Genomic DNA, 18,487 nt, shown 5'->3' on the forward strand with positions numbered 1-18,487 from the left:
ATTTGTCTTATATAAAAAATTTGAAAAATTATATTACGACCCATATCAAAATTTAGAAACTTTAATTCGGCTCCCCTTATGAAAAATTTCTGGTTCCGCTCTAAGCATAGGCCTCAGAGTTTTATAGGATGAATGAGCAATAAAGCCTCTTACCTTGCAGTTTCCTTGTGGAAAGAATGGGAAAGAAAAGCTGTTGTAGTGTTGATTTTACTGAAAGTATGTTTGACACGGCGATGACACATCTGAGGTATCCTCCCTGTGCAGGTATGTGCTGTAGTGCATTTCTTGATTTTCAGTCTAAGGCTTGACCTCACCCTGGTTGGTTTGTGAAGGTATCAATAGTCAAACACGTCCATGGTGCCAGCGTTTGGAACATGTCCATGGTGCCAGCGTTTGGAACACGTTCATGGTAACAACGTTTGAACATGTCCATGGTGCCAGCGTTTGGAACACGTTCCACGACGCATGAAACAGAACGTTTGAGTGCATTACCGACAGGGCGTCCCACCAACGGCTATTTTTTGGGCTTCAAGGAATAGTTTTTGGTGTTCTCCCGTGGCTCCACTCAAGTTAATTGGAAAAAAAATTACATTAAGAAAATTAAAAAATTTTAGTGTATTTTTTAGATGCGGCTTTAGTTCAGTCGTATCCGGATAAATTCGTTGGACCGTTTGACATGCCCCTAAAAAAAATCTTCGCTCCGCCTCTGCTCTCAACGGATGCAAGCGATCTAAATTGCATAAAAATGAAGCCAAAGTTTTCATCCTTCTTTTATTGATTTTACAGTAAGATGCGATTTATATTGTGAATCGACTGTATGTTCATTGAAATTGCATGGTCATAGATTTTATCTATGCGTTAAAATGAACCAATGTAAAAGGGGATTTATAAGTTACGAATTATGAACAATCCATTTTCTACCATTGGAAATGTAGAGGGAGACCTAGGAATTTGAGCTCCAAAGTGTAATGGTAGAACTGATTCCGCTGGATCTGCTGAGGTTGGATGCAAGATCACTGTTCTTCACTTCGGCATTTTCTAATCAATGCTTGATCAATCGCTTCATTCTGGACCTGGATTTAGACATTTCTTGTGATCCAAAGTCTTAAGGGATAAGGAATATTCTTAGCAGGTCCACCCTCTTTTATATATATATATATATATATATATATATATATATATATATATATATATATATATATATATATATATATATATATATATATATATATATATAGAGAGAGAGAGAGAGAGAGAGAGAGAGAGAGAGAGAAAGAAGGACCATGTCTCCCCTCAGAGTTTGAAAAGTTTAAAATTTACATGGTCAAAATGTAGAAATTTTATTTCATATCCGGCCCAGAAGAAATTTAATATATATATATATATATATATGCCTTTCTAGAGAGAGAGAACCATGTCTCCCCTCACATTTTGAAAAGTTTAAAATTTACATGGTTAAAATGTGGAAATTTTATTTCATATCCGGTAGAAAATTAATATATATATATAGGCCTTTCTTGTGGTCGGTCTTTCGACCGTTTTAACTTTTTCCAAAACAAAAAATTTGGCTCCGCTCATATATATATATATATAATTCCTCTGCTGGCTGGTCGGTCCTATCTAGTTTTGACAAACGAATCTTATTATTGTGGTCAATTACAGTAAATTATAAAAATAATCTATACCATTTTTTTATACATATTATTCTGGTCAAATTTCAGAAAATTATAAAGTTGACGTATAGATTTACTTTTATGAAAGTACCGGAAACATTGTAAATCCGTAACTTAGGCTGGTCATGTTATAGAATCCAACCCACAAATCTCATGGTAATTTTTTAACGCCGGACAGTTACTGGACAGCTAAATTGATATGTATAGAAACGGAGAGAGAGAGAGAGAGGGTTGCCCACAGGAAAAGGGAAATCGCGGTACCCAATTTCACCGTGTCTTGGGAGGGAGTGCTTGCCATGTGAAGCCCATTAGTGTTGCCTCTTTTAAAAGCGCACCACTCGGCCATCGAGGATTCTTCTTCTTCTTACTTGCCCGCTTGTCTCCCTGTTAATTTTGATTTCTGTTGGGCGACAAGAGCTAGGGAATACCTCACAAACGCAGAGACAGGAGAGGTATGCATTTTATGCCTGAATATTCATTAATCGCTCCTTTGTTTCATTTTGGTAGCTGTATTCCTGCTGGAACTGAAGTCACACGGATTTCTTGTTATGGTTAGAAACACAGGCTTTTCCATTTTGATGAGGAAATTTTTGTTGGTTGTTTTACTTATTGTTTTCCTCTTAGTCTTCTCCTTTTTTGAAGGGTCAGGAGACATTCTAAAAAGTTTTGTTCTGCTGGCTGAATTTCGATTCTTGCGTGTTGTTTCGTTTTCTTATGGATGTTCTAAAATTAGTGCTTCTTTGGGTTACCTATGGGCTGTAGTGTGTTCTAATAGGTAAAGGCAGGCCTTTTACGTTTAGGCTGTGAGATTTTAGTGTTGATCATCATGAACTGCTGCTGCTACTAACCGGATCGTCGGATTTGCTTTTGTTTGGGTAGAATTCGGGGGTTACTCCTGAATTAATTGGATGAAGGTCTCTTTCTCTTTACTTTGTGGAAATGACATTCGTAAAAGATACGGCAAGTTGTAGGTTTCTGGTTTCCTGTTTTGATTAGCTGCTTAATTTGAAAATGGCTATTGTTGGGATCTGATATGACTTTTCGGTATATCTGCGATGCCCTCTACAATTTCAACTTACAAACAGTCCTTGAATTCATATACAAAATGAATTGTCTATTCCCAATAACTTCTCTTGCATAATGAAATAGGCAGAGGCGGACAGTTTCCCTTTCTCCCCAATCTTGTACTAATTTTGAGTAAAGTAATATTGGTTTTCTTTCTCTTCCGTTTCCCAATTTCTGCACTGTTCAGCAAGAAATATTGGTCTATCTAGTTGTATAGGACCAATGGAAGGCTGTTTGTACTGTTGAAATTAGCTGGTATAAATACATAATGTTGAATGGTTGTTGCAGAATGGTAAATTTCTACATTCTTAATAAACATTTGCAGATATTCCGTGGAGCTCTGTGAGTTCCTTCATGATTAATCACCAGTTAGCGTGAATCTTGTTCATCTGTGTAATTATAATGTCTCCTTGCAAGTTATCTGCTCCTTTGCAAAATCTTTCACCATCCATAGCCAAGGAAGCAAATTTTCTGTTCTTGTAGTATTATTTTCCTTTGATATGACCATGTACCATGTCCAGGCATGTCCTTTGAGAGGATCATCATCAATTTACTAATGAATAGTTGCTAGGTTAGTGGCACTAAAGGGCTTAACTGTTTTTCAATCTTTCAATTCCTAACCATCTAAGCCATGATGTGCCATTCTAAAATCTTCTTGCACGAGACATGCATAAACAAATGAACTGATGCATTCATGCAGGTCCCAACTGCTCTGATGTGAGAAGAAAAGCTCACAGTTTCTTGATGCTAAAGTTAAAGGCATGGTGTTTTTCAAAAAAAAAAAAAAAAAAAAAAAAAAAAAACAAAAGAAAAAGCAAGGAAAAAAGAATGAAAACTGCCTCATGCGTTAGGGTGTGTGTGAGAGAGAGACAGAGCATGTACGTTGCATTTGATTTGGTTTCACCATTTCTTATGATGTGCTGTAACTATTGCATTCTTGAGCATCAGATATGCTCGCATTCCTTTTGTGAATATCATGATTTTTCCTGGTATAAGTTTCTGCTGGGTAAGAGGATCAATTTGGTGTTTTTTCCCTGTAGGTTGAATGGAGGATTTTCAAGATGCGAATGAGCTTGACTGGATTGAAAGTGTGAAATCAGAGGGAGATGTTCCACTACTTGAACCTGATTATTGCCCCAATGGTTGGGCCACTCCACCAGGAGATAAATTTATGGTCAGGGGACCTGAGTATTTCACTACAAAGGTTAAAATTCCGGCAGGGGATTACCTATTAAAACCATTGGGTTTTGATTGGATTAAGGGACACTCTAAGATTTGTGATGTTCTAAACAATCGAAATAGTCGTGTGGCAAAAGCAGTGGCTGATGCTGTTGCTGCTGGCGAAAATCCATTTGTTTGGGCATTCAATCTTCAGGTGCCCAGCAAAGAAAATTATAGTGCAATTGCATACTTTGTGAATGTAGACCCTATTGAAGAAGGGTCTCTTATGGACCAATTTCTCAAGGGGGACGATGCATTTAGAAATGCTAGGCTTAAGTTGATAGCCAACATTGTTAATGGGCCATGGCTAGTGAGAACTGCTGTTGGTGAGCAGGCCATATGCATACTGGGGCGAGCAGTTGCTTGCAAGTACTGTATTGGAGAAAATTTCATTGAAGTTGATGTTGATATTGGGGCATCAATGGTTGCAAATGCCATAGTTCATCTGGCTTTTGGTTATGTCACTAGCTTGACCGTTGATTTAGCATTTCTAATAGAGAGCCAGACCGAAACAGAGCTTCCTGAAAGGATCTTAGGAGCTGTTAGGTTCTCAGAACTGGACCCTGCTTCTGCAGGGATGTATGAACCACCATCAGATGAAAGTGATGAGAACATGCAAGCATCTCTCGGCTCTAGATTATGGAAATCGATTGGGCAAGGCTTCTCTAATCTCCTGCATGCAGGTCCGCAGGATGGTGATGCTTTGGCAGAGGTGAATGCCAATGGCTGTGCCCAAGAAAATGGAAGTGAAGATATGCTTAAATAGTAAGTGTTGGGAATTGTCTTTTCCTGCATAATTTGTTCTATAAAAGCTTTAACATAGTATTTGGCGTGCATACCTGTACTTAGGAGTATGGGTATCTTATATTGGAATGTGTATGTGTTACTAGATTTGCGTGATTGCATATGTAATGCATGCTTGCACTGCATGGATGCACGAGTATCTCAGCCAGTATTTTTCAAGATATGGTAAATGGTAGTTGCACTTTTCACCTTGAACTTTTAGTATCGTCCACTCCCTGTAAGAGGGTTATTTTTGTTTAAGGCAGCTTTACACTGGAAATAAGCCCTAGACTGTATTCTGAAGAGAGGATGGTTGTTCGTGGGAACTTTGGCATTTAGTATCTTGTTCCCTTCAAAATCCTGCCATGCTGCCTAAGATTACATCTTTGCTTCTGTTTCCTGGTTTCAATCTGAATCTGGTAGTTGTTTAAATAGCATGCATACCGTGTTGCTTGATTGGGCTGATATCACTTGTTGACTTCCTGCAACTCATGCAGAAAAAACTCATTCCTTGCTGGCATGCTTTCTCCTGTCCCAATGTGGGAACTGAAGCTGCATATCCCTTGCTGAACATGGATTAAATCTAGTAAAGAAGGGAAGTTCGCAGTTGGACGCACCTCCCCATTACTTTGAAATTTGAATCCACATTGTTAGGTTACTCGTAGATTGTTGCTGCATTTTATTTGTTGAATTGATTAGACATGTAATATGCAACCAAAGGCTTTCTTTTTGTAAGCTGCGGTGCAATTCGTAAATTACTGGCTGCTCTGCTGTATATGATGAATACAAGGTGAATTCTGAATATGTATCACTGTACCATAAATCTAGCTTGTTACGTTCCGAATAATAGGATTGTTTAGACACCATTTGTAGACAGATTAAGTGGAAAGATTGTATTGCGAGATTGGTGTTTCAGTCTGTATATATGCTGATTTCCTGGTATATCTTGTAAAGCTTTTCTATTTTGCCGCTTTCTTCTGCATGCAACTGATCGTGTTGCAACTGTAGTAAATGGTAAATAGCACGGTTTTACTGTGCGCACGATTCTCTCAAAATCTGTAGCATCTCGACTTTGGAAAAGTAGCGGAGATCAGGCGACTGACTGGCTAAAAATGCCCATTGGTCACGGTCTGGATCCTACATGATTTTTCAACTCCTTTTTTCGAAAGAAAACTACTGGGTAGCTTAAATCAGGGAGCAGAGGAGAGAAAGGTTGGAGAGAGGAGAAAACACTACACGCAGAAGCAACTCGACGTTTGAGTGAGGGAGCAGAAAAAAAGGTGATGCGTGGAAGTAACGTGACGCACAGAGCGTGACGACGACCCTTCAATGGAAAATGAAGAAATGATGATAGCGGCAGCTGGCAATCCTCCATAGGAATAAGGGGAAGACACCATGGCGACGGAAGCAGAGAAAGAGAGCGGTAAGGCGCCAATTAAGGAACAGGAGAGAAAGCTATTCATTGTTATGTTTAAAGAATTTCACCATCACGAAAAAAAATTACGATCGAGCAGCAACTTTGTTTTTGTTCTACCGGAAGAAATATTTAAAGATGTTAAAAAAAAAAAACAACCGCTGCCTATCGATTTAATTGAGTCATTAGTGGAACAGAAAAAAAAAGAGTTGCAATTCCAAACTTGGTTTTTACACTTGCAATATCTTCTGCATGTGCCCAAATCTCCAGGGGAAGAGAGAGAGAGAGAGAGAGAGAGAGGAGATTTGTGGTTTTAATCATAGTGAAAAATAGAAAAGTACATATATTGGAGCAAAATGAGTTTACTCCAATTTTAAAAGAAATTAACAAGGAAGTCAAACAAATTATAAGGAAAACTCTAAGTTGACATCACAAATGTAGGCCCCTGTTCAAACCAGTCAATTTTCTCATGTCTTGAAGAAGTTTGGGCTGGTCACTTTGCCCCACCTCTCCCCTTCCTTTTCTGGTAATGGGGTAAACATTGTACTAGCTGACACTCATTGGGATTTGTAGATGCGGCACTACACTTGGACGCAAACGCAAAGAAAGAGGAGAGGAGGGTGGGGGCTTCAGCTCTCAATGAGGCGATGGGATATTCCTCCCGCTCACCGAAACTTTTTTTTTTTTAGTACATATTTTCATGACAAATCCTCTTTACTAACTAACCATGATTTATGATTTTATTAGTAATGACAGCCTTTTTACTTCAAAGATGACATCTATTGTTCTCTTGAGTACACTAGTGGCAGTGGGAGCAGATGTATGGTCTAGTTGTTGAGTAACCCAAGTCCCAAACAGATGGTGAATCTCAACTAGAGCTTACTCTTGGCTGCCTTATTGTCCCAATGTGCAGTCTAGGGCTTTTATCAGATCTAGTTTTTGATAGAAAGTTTCAGGATCATCAACCTCAACAACTATTTAATGAATATCTCTGCCTTATCATGCAAGGGAGTTGGGCTTAAGATCTTCAAAATGAACCATGTTGGAGTTCATCACCTGGGTTGTGGGGTGTGTTTCTTGGATGAACTAGTAGAAATCTGTCCAAACACTGCCTTGCTTAAAGAAGGAAAAAATCAAATTACAACAACTATGGGAAAAGGCTAGTACCTCATGTGCAAGCCTACGCGAGTATAGGCCGCAGAGTAGGGATACTAGCCTCGGGGTTTTACACCATCAGAATAAGCGGCAAAGTTCCTTGACTCGGACACAATTTCTTCGGGACCGAAACCACAAACAAAATGGTCAACTTGTGAAAAACATGGGATGGTTATTGGGCTTCAACTTGGGTTAGAAAAGTTGTATATATATATATATATTTCCGTAATGTTCACTATCACACATATATATATATATATATATATATATATATATATATATATATATATATATATATATATATATATATATATACCAGACCCTTTAATGTTTTTTTGCTAAAAAAATTATTTTAAATAAAATATAAACATCCTAATATATTTATAAAAACTATTTTAATATAAAAAATGCTTTAAATCAAGTTGTTTTTGTGAAAATTGTTGAATTTTCTATTATGAAAATGTTGATGCTATAAGAGCCAATCGTTTCGGTTTATTATAAAAACACTATTAAAACCCAAAAAATGATCAACTTAACCTATATTTTGCATCGACCTATCCTTAAGATCATATTGGTAAAGAGAGAGAGTGAAAGTATTTTCCTAGAAGGGAAGAAGATGCTTTCATTTTACTTGGCTCTCTTGAGTAGAATAAAAAAATGAATGAACTTCTTTCAAGAAAAAGAAAAGGACACATAAGCGTAATGCAATCCATAGAATTGCTGACGCCTTTAAGAAACTACTTACTTCGAAGGTGCAGAGGGCATGGTTGGGAGGTGCATGGTTGGACCCGTGAGGACTCTTTCCCTTGGACTTAGTTGATAAAAAAGAATTACTTAAGTTGAGGAAACAGGCATGAATCATGCGTCGTGATGGTGAGCACTAGTATAGGCAGGACTGCTATCTGCATAAGTGCGTAGGAAATGCTTTTGTTCCAACTGAAGAAACTGAATTTCCTTTGTATCTAGAATCATGAGAATGTGAGATAAGTTGCATCCATGGAGATGAGTTGCAAACCATTGATGAAGGCGGTTCTATTCAGACTTGCCGGCTTGGGGATCAGTGCCTAATGAAATTGGAAGTCTTTCACACGCCTGGACGGCGTCAGGAAGCTTTGCAAGATGAGTCTCCAAAAGGATTCAGAATTTGATATCATTTTTGGATTGGTAAAAAAATTATTCTTATATTTGAAAATTTAAACTGACCAAAAAGGCAACAGAAGTCAGAAGCTAAAGAATTAAGAAAAAACGGAACATGAAAAAAATAATAAGTCATGAGACTATAACACATTGCACACTTGTTTTGGGGAGGCGTATCAATTTGATGTTGCATTGATTCGATTCGAATCAAGTCAACTCAGCCGATGACATATGAACTGGCACAGTAGGCCTTGGTTGTCATTTGTGGGCAACCATGGTTCGGATTTGGACCATATAGGTGGGTAACTCCTGCAAGCCGATGCTGTAGATGCACAATCCATACACTGAAGTGGTTCTACCAGTGCTCCAAAAGAGGGTCAAAACCAGGCTCAGTTTTTGGGTCCAATTTTCCTATCAAACACGTTGGGAAGAGAAAAAAAAGTTCAGTAATGCGCACATAAAGTTAAAGATTTACTCCTTTTTCTTGGCAACACATCAACGGGGAATAAGGATTGCAGCGTGGTCATTAGATTCTAACCTTTAATAATCCTGTGACCAGTGCCTTTTCTTTTGTGCCTTCTTATAGTGCGAAGCAAAAGTAGCAACAAGTTAGTTTTTGCATATTGGTGAACTTGTCACGGACACCTTGGCGTTCAAAGAAGACAACTCTGTTGACGCAAGAGAACTTGAAAATCCTCATTGTCCGCAGTTTCAGCTTTACATTGATGCACCACAAACTGTAACAGGTACGCAGTTGAGGCTGCTCATGGCATCATTGACATATCGATTTCAGCTTCCTTGAGGGACTGACTGGAAACTAGACGAAGCTCCATCAAGTAATCTTGCTTGAACTTCATAATCAGAAGTCCCATATTGCATAAAGCTGCTGCATCCTGAACTGAGTACTACCTCTTCATTGCCAATGGTTGTAGCATAGCAAAAAGTACCGACAATACCCACTCCTTTAGTAAGCAAGAAATGTGTGGTCTGGATGGTGTTTCACCTTCACGAAATCATTGGCCAGGTATAAATGCAACAAAGAGAAAGAGCCACTACAAGGGTTAAATAGAAAACAAAAATATATGTCTCCTCAAAATTTCCTTTGAGAACGTTTCTGGTGTGATCAGATCACTTATATGGTTGACACTTGGCAACCCTGTCATCCTTATCGCTTCAACCACGTTCTCTTAAGAGATGGTCATCCCAATTCAAGAAGCATATGGGTTCCCTTTTAATAAAGAGGCATCCTGAAATCCATTAATGTAGTCACTCTCACGTGCACAACACACACAATCATACATATACATACCTGACTTAAAGAAGAGGGAGTAAAAACTTGACACCACCATGAACACACCTTGCCATACGTTTGCCAATTTACCAACAGCAGATTCAAGCTTTTGAACAATTGCAGAGCATCTACATTTAAAATATGAACTGTATCTGCATGACATTTTCTTCTAAAGAGATGTACGTTTGGTGGTAAGCTTAGAGTGGTGCTAGAAACAAATAGGAATAATGAGGAAAAGAAGGTAGAATAAATAAAATGTGTTCTTTACAATATCAAGGAACATCGTGAAATTTTATTTAGTCATATGATCAAAGAAACTGGTCATCAAACTGACTTTTCACTAGCTTTAAGAGTTGATGTACTACAATGTAACTCGAAAGCTGAAGCCATCTTTGTGACATTATGCGTTAAACAGGGCCGAGCACATATCTGGACGATTACCTTTTCTCACAGCAAATACTCCAGTTGAGCATTCTTTAACCAATCATTTATGCAATTTCAAGTTAAATGCTAGACAAGTTCAGAAGCTCCAAAAGGTAGTGCATTCATCTGCAATGTTCTGCCATTTCCTGCTGCAGGAAACCCAATGGTAGGCAACGTGGAGTCTGATACATGTTCTATCTCGATAAAGGAAATGTCGATGGTACCGGTCTGCTTCAAACTGAATACAAACACTAAGATAATCCACCCAAGTATGGAAACCGCCCAATAATTATTCATCCCATGTATTAGACCCCATGCAATTGAATAACCAACAATAATCCCAGACAAATGACCAATAAAACTCGCTTGCGGAACAATGATTGATGTGAAGATGAGAGATTCAAAAGGAGCAAAGCTGATCGGAAGAGAGAGGAATCCAAAAAGATTCAACTTCGAAGACGGCTGCTTCACTGCAAGTATAGTCATCCAACCGAAGACCACACATGAATACCCAACTGCAGTCACTCGCCTGAAATATTCAAGCTTGAACTTTTGAATCAGGACATGATATAACAACAGAACCAGCACCCCTGACAACACAACCAAAACCAATGTGTACTGCAAGTAGAACTCCACCCCAAGGCCAATGTGACCCAATTTTTCAATCACTCCAAGGCTCCAAAGAGCGCTCATATTAAACACCAAATGAATCACGCTAATATGGGAGAAGGCTGAAGTTATGAGCCTCCAGTGATGCCCATCAAGTGCTGCTTCATAGCTCAGACCAACATTAGAGTATCCAACATTCTTCTTCTGTATATAGAACCAAATTGCGCTGCATAGCCCTATAATGCAACTGGTTGCAGGCTTTTCCAATACCTCAAACACAAGAGGCCGCCCCATTACAACTTAGAAGATGTCAATACCGAATGATATAATTCAGATTAAAAGAATCGCAAACATCTGAACACCTTTGTGAGATCTCTTAACTGGCACGAATAAAGACTACAACCCACATATCTGATCAACCATCGACTCTTGTAGATATCAAAACCTGTCTGGTAACAGAATCAGCAGCACTAAAGACTCATCTGGTCAACTCGACCAATCTTGCTACCAAATTCAAGATGAATAAACCCAAAATAGAAGACGTAACAAGTTGGGCATAAAATTGCTCCTTTCAGGAAACTAATTTCCCCCCATCCAACTCTCGTACAACAAAACGATCTCAAAGAAGCCAACTCAGAACGGGAAAATCAGAGCTTCCAAATGACAACTATGTCTCTACAATCGCTATAGAGGCGCGTGATCGACAACCATACAGGCACGAAGAACCAAAACGCTGATCGCCTCTTCAATCGATCACGAACCTCTGCATCGTTCACTTGTCACCAACTGACCCACTCAAAACTGAAGGATTCCTATCCGAAAAAACATCCACGTCATAAATCACCGGCTCCTCGGAATGGCAGGATACCTAAAGAGCAAACTACCAATCTTGAGCAAAAAGATCAATCAATTATAGCAGAAAATAAGAGAATAATACTAAAAGGACGCCACTGCCTGGGCTGACTGCATGCGGGGCAGCAGAAAATTGGAAAGAAACCATTGCATTGAAAATAAAAATTTAGGGTTCAAGACAGTCATCTGTCTTCTGGGTAACAGAAAATTAGGGCTTTTAGGGATCGGAAAGGAACAACTGAGTGGGTTTAGTGAATTTATACCTGAAAGGGATTCAATTCTTCGGAGTGAGACGGCCTGAATTCAAAAACACTCAGAGGTTTGCCCTAGATTTCTGGGTGCCCAACACTCCCAAGCTTTGTATTTTCTCGATTTCTAGACTGCCGTAATGTGGATCTGGATCTACCACCTTCCAGTTCCAACTAGTTGAGAACGGGTGCGACTGTGAACCGCAATTGTAATACATTGAAACTCAAGGTCAGAAATCCGATCTCTACAGAATCAAATGATAAGATCCAAATATCGGATGTGGCCCGCCGGCAGTCTGGCACCCACATCCCATGTGGGCGGGTAGATATGCTTGATTATGGATCCAGATCTAGTCCCAAATTATGCGGGCGTGGCAAATAAATTAGGATCTGATTACTAATCGAATGTTAATGTGCATATTTGAATCCAAATGGGGACAAGGATCCGACCAATTTACATGTAAATGTTGGATTTTTAAGCTTACAAGGAACTAAGATATGATCAGCCTCGAATATCAGATCCGAAGTAAACAGTTGCCCCATTGGAGTTGTGTTTGATAGCCTCCAATCCGAGGTTGATCTGAAATCCCCACAAATCACTTTTTATGTAAATATCAAATCAATCATCCTAGTTGTCCTTACGTGACTGTTCGCAATAGTCATAGCATGTTATCATTCAATATATTTGCCTTACATTACATCATTAACATAGTCAAATTTTTTTTTTCGATGGGGGCACTCATTCAATTTAATTTGTTTGGGGTACTTATAAATATATCAAAATATTGACATATATATATTAAACTAATTTTGTAAAGATGTTGTGGGCAACTGCCCACACCAGTTGTGGCTCCACAAATGCCTGACATTTGGAATAGATACATGAAATAGTAACATATTATTACTATTGCGAAACCATGCCCTACGATATATATAACTCATGTTTGTTACCATATGTCTTAAGTTTATGGTCGTTGAGTAAGCACATTCCTAGCCTATATCACCCAATACTCAACTAGAATACGAGTTGGTTGGTGTTCCTTTTGACATGTCCCCAAAGTAAATTCTTTCTATCCTCAATAAGGATTGCTTGCAGTTAATGATGTGAACAAATCCAATATAACCAATTACTGATTTTGAAATTATTTAGTTAGATAGATTTGGTAAAAGAGTCTAGGTCCCATTGTTGGAGCAATAATGGTCACAGCGTAAGATGCAAGCCGTCGCCTGCACAGTAAGTTCACCAGCGGCTCTTATGTTCAAGTGAAGAAGCAACAAGAGTTCCTTGTGGAAAACAGCATAGCAAGAGGAAGAGAAAGAAGAACAAGTCAGATTTAGGGGTTTCCTTCTAAGGGTCTCCTCTTAATCCTCTACTAGAGATGAACCAAACATTAAGTATTGCCAAGTATAAATAGTCAGCCCCTTAGGTTTTCCCTAAATCCGAACAACGGTTAGCATGAGAGATTTTTTTAGGAGAAGGTTGAGATGAAGATGAACTTATCTTGTGAGAAGTTTTTGAGTTAATCTCGTAACTGCAAGGCAGTTACAAGACATCCAGATAGAGCTCAATGGCCACTATCCAACATCTCCCAATTGACCATGAGACCGTCGATTTGCTTCCACTATATGTGGGTTTTCTTCATTTAACTAGTTACATGGTTTTCCATAATTGGTTTATCCATCGTAACTTAAACTTTATCCAAGGTTTATAGCAAGGTTTTTCATTCAATGGTTTTTCTTTCACAACCTTTCAAATATACCTTAGCCCCATATGGGCTACATGTTTTGAAAACAAGTCTTCAGATATTCCCTTAGTTAAGGGATCAACTACCATATCATTGGTAGACCAATAATCAATCGAGATTTCATTTTTCTCGATCATTTCATGAACATAATGGTATTTCATCATTATATGTTTACTCTTTGAGCTAACAGTTCCATTCTTCATAAGAGATATCGTTGTCTGATTATCACAGCACAGTTGAACCGGTTCATGAGCAAGATCTAATTTCAAGTCTTTCAAAAAGTGATTTATCCAGACAGCAAAAGTAGTTGCAACATTACATGCTACATACTCTGCTTCCTGAGTGTGCTGAGCAATACATCCCTGTTTCTTACAGGACCAGGCTATCGCTCCATCTCCAAAGAGGAAAACATACCTCAAAGTAGATTTACTGTCATCTTTGCAACATGCAAAATCTGCATTGGAATAGCCAACTAAAGTTAGTTCATCTACTTGACAGGACAATTTCAGTCCTTTCGTTCTTTTAATGTACCGAAAAATCCTTTTGACTGCTTGCTAGTGGGGCCAACCAGGATTACTTTGATAAGGACTCACCAGACCGATAGGAAAGCTTATGTCTGATCTGGTACAAAGTATTAAATACATCAGACTGCCAACAACTTGTGCATATGGAACATTTAATTTTTGTTGTCATTCACTAGGACAATCACTTCTGCTCAAATTTGCTCCTTTAGCTATAAGAGTCTCAATTGTTTTGCAGTCTAACATACGAAATTTCTTTAAGATATAATCAATATATCATTCTTGGCTTAACCTTAGGATTCTTGAGTTTCTATCTCGCGTAATTTTTATTCCTAATATATATGATGTTTCACCTAAGCCCTTCATTTTGAAGTTCTAGTTCAACGAAGTCTTCGTTTTGAATATCATGTCGATATCATTTCCTGTTAGTAATATGTCATCAACATATAATCATATGATACAGAAATGACTCTCACTTTTTCAAACATATGCACAGTGGTCTAGTTTGTTTGCAACGAACCCAAGTTTTGTAATTGCTTTGTGAAAAGTAAAATACCACTGTTTAGGTGACTGCTTCAATCCGTACAACGATTTATTCAGCTTGTACACTTTGTCTTCTTTTTCCTTGATGACATAATCATATGGTTGAGTCATATATATAGTTTTCTTCAACTCACCATTCATGAAAGCATTCTTCACATCTATCTAACAAATATTCAAGTCATGTTGCGATAGCCAAAATTATTCTAATTAATGCAAACTTTACAATCGACGAATAGGTTTCTGAGTAGTCAATTCTTTCTTTTTCGAAAAAACCTTTCACCACCAGTCTGACTTTGAATTTTTCCACGGATCTATCAACTTTATATTTCTTCCTTATCACTCATTTGCATCCAATGAGTTGTCTATCATTAGGAAGATCTACTAATTCTAGACTTTATTCTTTTCTATGGATTCAATTTCTTGTCAGACATTTCGTCAATATCTGCTGAATAACATAGTTCCTATACCAGATATTACATAATAATCATTCAAATATGGAGGAGGAGCTTTTGTTATTTTATGACCTAATAACGTCTGAGATGATGAGGTACTCAGATTAGTTGGTTTATTACCTAATTGATCTTCAATCGATTGATTACCAGACTGTTCCTCAAATGATTCCTGCTCAGTTGGTTCATTGTCAAACTGATCTCCAGTCGGTTCCTTACCAGATTGTTCTTCTGAATAAATTAGATCATCCAGCGTATCATTTTGATATTCAACTAGATCAAAATCTTTATTATTGAGTCCTTCTATAAACTCTACATCTTTGCTTTGTATAAGTTCCATAGTTGAATGATATAATCTATAGCCATTTGATCCTTTTCGATATCCAATTATATACACATTTTACTAACTTGTTATCTAGTTTATCCATTTTTAGATCTAGAATTTTCACGTGTGCTACAGATCTCTTCATATGCTTCAGATTTGGTTTTATATCAGGCCATCTCTCATAAGGAGTGGTTGGAACTGCTTTGCAAGACACTCGATTTATTGTATACATAGTTATTAACACAGCTTCACCTCAAAAAACTTTTGGTAATTGTGCATCTGTCAACATGGATCTCACCATGTTCAAGAGGGTTCTGTTACACCTCTCAGCCACACCATTCTGTTGTAGTGTTCTAGACACAGTCTTTTGCCTATTAATACCGAAGTCTTTACAATGTTCGAATAATTCATTAGAAGTGTATTCTCCTCATCGATCAGACTTTACAACTTTAATATACCTCCCAAGTTGTCTCTCGACTTCAGATTTGTATTCCTTAAATTTTTTAAGTGCTTCAGACTTGTGTCTAATCAAGTATATATAACCAAATCTTGAGAAATTGTCAATAAATGTTATGCTGTATAATTTGCCACTATGAGTTTGAACTCTGAAAGGTCCACATGTATCCGTATAGATTATCTTCAATAGTTCAGTGGTTTAAATTACTTCAGACGAAAATGATTTCATTGTCATCTTTTTATATACAGACGACTCGCATTTCGTGAAATCATTTATATTTATGTCAGGTATTAAACCTTAGTGTGCTAGAGTCTTCATCTTTTTTTATGATTATATGGCTTAGTCTTTCAAGCCATAAGTTTATATTCACACTCATTGCACACTCGAGAAAATTAGAACATAAAACTTTATTCATATCATTAAGCTTGAACATACCATATACTATGTTATTTTACAAATTTTTCATCAAACATAGTCCTTCCATGCTTTCCCACTGTTACCTTTCCTGAAAGAAAACAAACTTTAAAACCTTTCTCAGTCAGTGCGGGAACAGATAGTAGATTCCTCCTCATGGAAGGGACATACAAAACCTCGTTGAGTACGACACTAGTACCCCCAACATTTAGTCGATATATTCCTATTCCCATGACATCACAATATGAGTTGTTTTTCATGTAGACCTTGTTTGTTCTTGAACTCAATTCTTTCATGCGAATCACACATTCCTTTGTCTTTGCAATGTGACGAGTAGCTCATGAATCAACCTACCAACCAGTCAAATCTCCATCTGCAAACAAACATTATGACACGACACAGATGATTTCTTTGTCGGAGTCCCCTTGTGGCTTCCTCTTATCGCTGTTATCTTGACCATTATTATATTTCTTATTCGGGATTTTTGTCTTGTAGTTCTTCATGATATGTTCAAGCTTTTCGCATTTGTAGAATTTCACTACAGTTCTTTGAGATTTCTTAGTGCCTACAAAATTGCCCTTAACCTTGCCATTGTTTCGATTTTTAAATTGTTTGGGTCTTAGAGACACATGATGCTCCACATCAGTATTTGATGAAGGAGGAGTTTGCTATTACAATGGCTTGCTTCATCACTGACCATATCTACATATGGTAGCCATCAAAATGAATAATTAAGTCTTTGTTCTAATGAAAAATGAGTCATTATTCAACGTTTGGAAACTGTAATGGTTGATGTTTTTGTAGGTTTAGACCCCACTGGTGCTAGGCATCGGGCCAGCCCGACCCCATAGAAATGTCCATTTTTTAGCCCGTTAAAGCCATTGGGCTGGTCCGTGACCCTACCCATTTTTAACAAGGCCAGGTGAGGCTTTTGTATTATCGAGCCTTGGGCCTTAGCGCACACTAAGGCCCAAGGCCCGATCCGGCCCGATTATTGCCGGATCAGGCCGGTCTTTCACGGGCCGACACCGGTCTTCTTGGCCCGGGCTTTTTTGACCGGCTGGCTGAACTAAACATGGGCAACGAGAAGTTGATCAGGCGGCTGCTCACTGGCGGTCGGAGCGGATCCTCCGACATCCACCGATCGGTCATCATGTCCTTGGACTGTACAAAGAGCACAATTCTTAGTGTCTATGTGTTGATCTTCGACACAGTTCTCTGGAATCCTGAACACCAAGCAAAAAAATCAAGAAAAGACAAGTCAACAAAAAAAGGAAAATTCCAAAAAAGCGAAGAAAAAACAAAGAGGAGAAATAGAATTAAGAACTCACCGTCGAAGAGAAGGTGAAGAAATCGACCTCAACTATCTAGGTCATCATCTTTGCAGCAGAGTCCAAAAAAGAGAATCCATGGTAGAGGAAGGAAAGGAGGAAGTAAGATTGGAGAGGAAGGGAATGAAGAGAACCACCTTCTGCCTAACCTTTTGTACAACAAGCAAAGCGAACGAAGAAGGGGAGGCGACAAGGCAACAGAGGGTCGCGCGACAAGGAGGACCAGAGGCCAAACCAGAAGAGACTGAATGATGGCCCATGGGCGTTGTCGCGACAAGGATGACCGGAGGACAGGAGGACTGATGAGAGGTAAGACTCAGAGAGGAGGCCGATTAAATGAAACCAAGGTTTCACCCTAAAGTTAATTTTTTTTTGAAAAAAAAAGTAAAATTTTCTGTCAAGCTTCTCGAGCCGTCGACTAGCATAGTATCAAGCCTGAGCCCAACCTGTTAAGTACCGGGCCAGGCCAGGCCCGATAACATGAGCCCGTTAAGCATAGGGCCTGGGCCCGAGTCGGGCCAGTACTAGGTACCCGGCGGCGGTCTTGGCCCAATGCCCAAGCTGACTGCTGACATGATCACAAAGGAAAATGAAACGCCTACTGTGATCCAACAGCAAGACTGCACAAAGCGCAATCAAAGGGATCCTTCCTCTGCTGTTACCTAAAGGTCTTCGATTTACAGTTTTTATTATATAGCAAGTGTATCTTCACTGCCATAACGCTTCTATATACAACTATAAACTATAACACATAGTCACACAAGTCAATATAAATAGATACTTACCCCACATGCTAAGGGTGTGAAGTGAGATTTTTCCTCCATTCTGGTA

At 38.5% G+C, this 18,487-nt stretch overlaps 2 protein-coding genes across 2 annotated transcripts; one reads left to right on the plus strand and one right to left on the minus strand.

The window, feature by feature from the left end:
- Positions 1 to 1,889: 1,889 nt before the first annotated feature.
- LOC116249337 (protein ENHANCED DISEASE RESISTANCE 2) lies at positions 1,890 to 5,657 on the plus strand. Its single transcript, XM_031622586.2, has 3 exons — positions 1,890 to 2,125; positions 3,779 to 4,724; positions 5,240 to 5,657. Coding segments are annotated over exons 2-3 (942 nt in total). The 5' UTR covers positions 1,890 to 2,125; positions 3,779 to 3,783; the 3' UTR covers positions 5,241 to 5,657.
- Positions 5,658 to 9,964: 4,307 nt separating this feature from the next.
- On the minus strand, positions 9,965 to 12,051 carry LOC116249103 (RHOMBOID-like protein 13). The gene is made up of 2 exons (XM_031622240.2): positions 11,887 to 12,051; positions 9,965 to 11,639 (listed from the first exon to the last, which is right to left on the minus strand). The coding sequence occupies exon 2, from the start codon at positions 11,063 to 11,065 to the stop codon at positions 10,250 to 10,252; it is 816 nt and encodes a 271-aa protein (XP_031478100.1). The 5' UTR covers positions 11,066 to 11,639; positions 11,887 to 12,051; the 3' UTR covers positions 9,965 to 10,249.
- Positions 12,052 to 18,487: the final 6,436 nt, after the last annotated feature.

The sequence above is a fragment of the Nymphaea colorata genome, chromosome 2, assembly GCF_008831285.2.
Source record: "Nymphaea colorata isolate Beijing-Zhang1983 chromosome 2, ASM883128v2, whole genome shotgun sequence".
Taxonomy (NCBI): domain Eukaryota; kingdom Viridiplantae; phylum Streptophyta; class Magnoliopsida; order Nymphaeales; family Nymphaeaceae; genus Nymphaea; species Nymphaea colorata.

Coding starts and splice junctions, on each gene's coding strand:
- LOC116249337 (XM_031622586.2), top strand. CDS start 3,784: ATGGAGGATTTTCAAGATGCGAATGAGCTTGACTGGATTGAAAGTGTG.
- LOC116249103 (XM_031622240.2), bottom strand. CDS start 11,065: ATGGGGCGGCCTCTTGTGTTTGAGGTATTGGAAAAGCCTGCAACCAGT.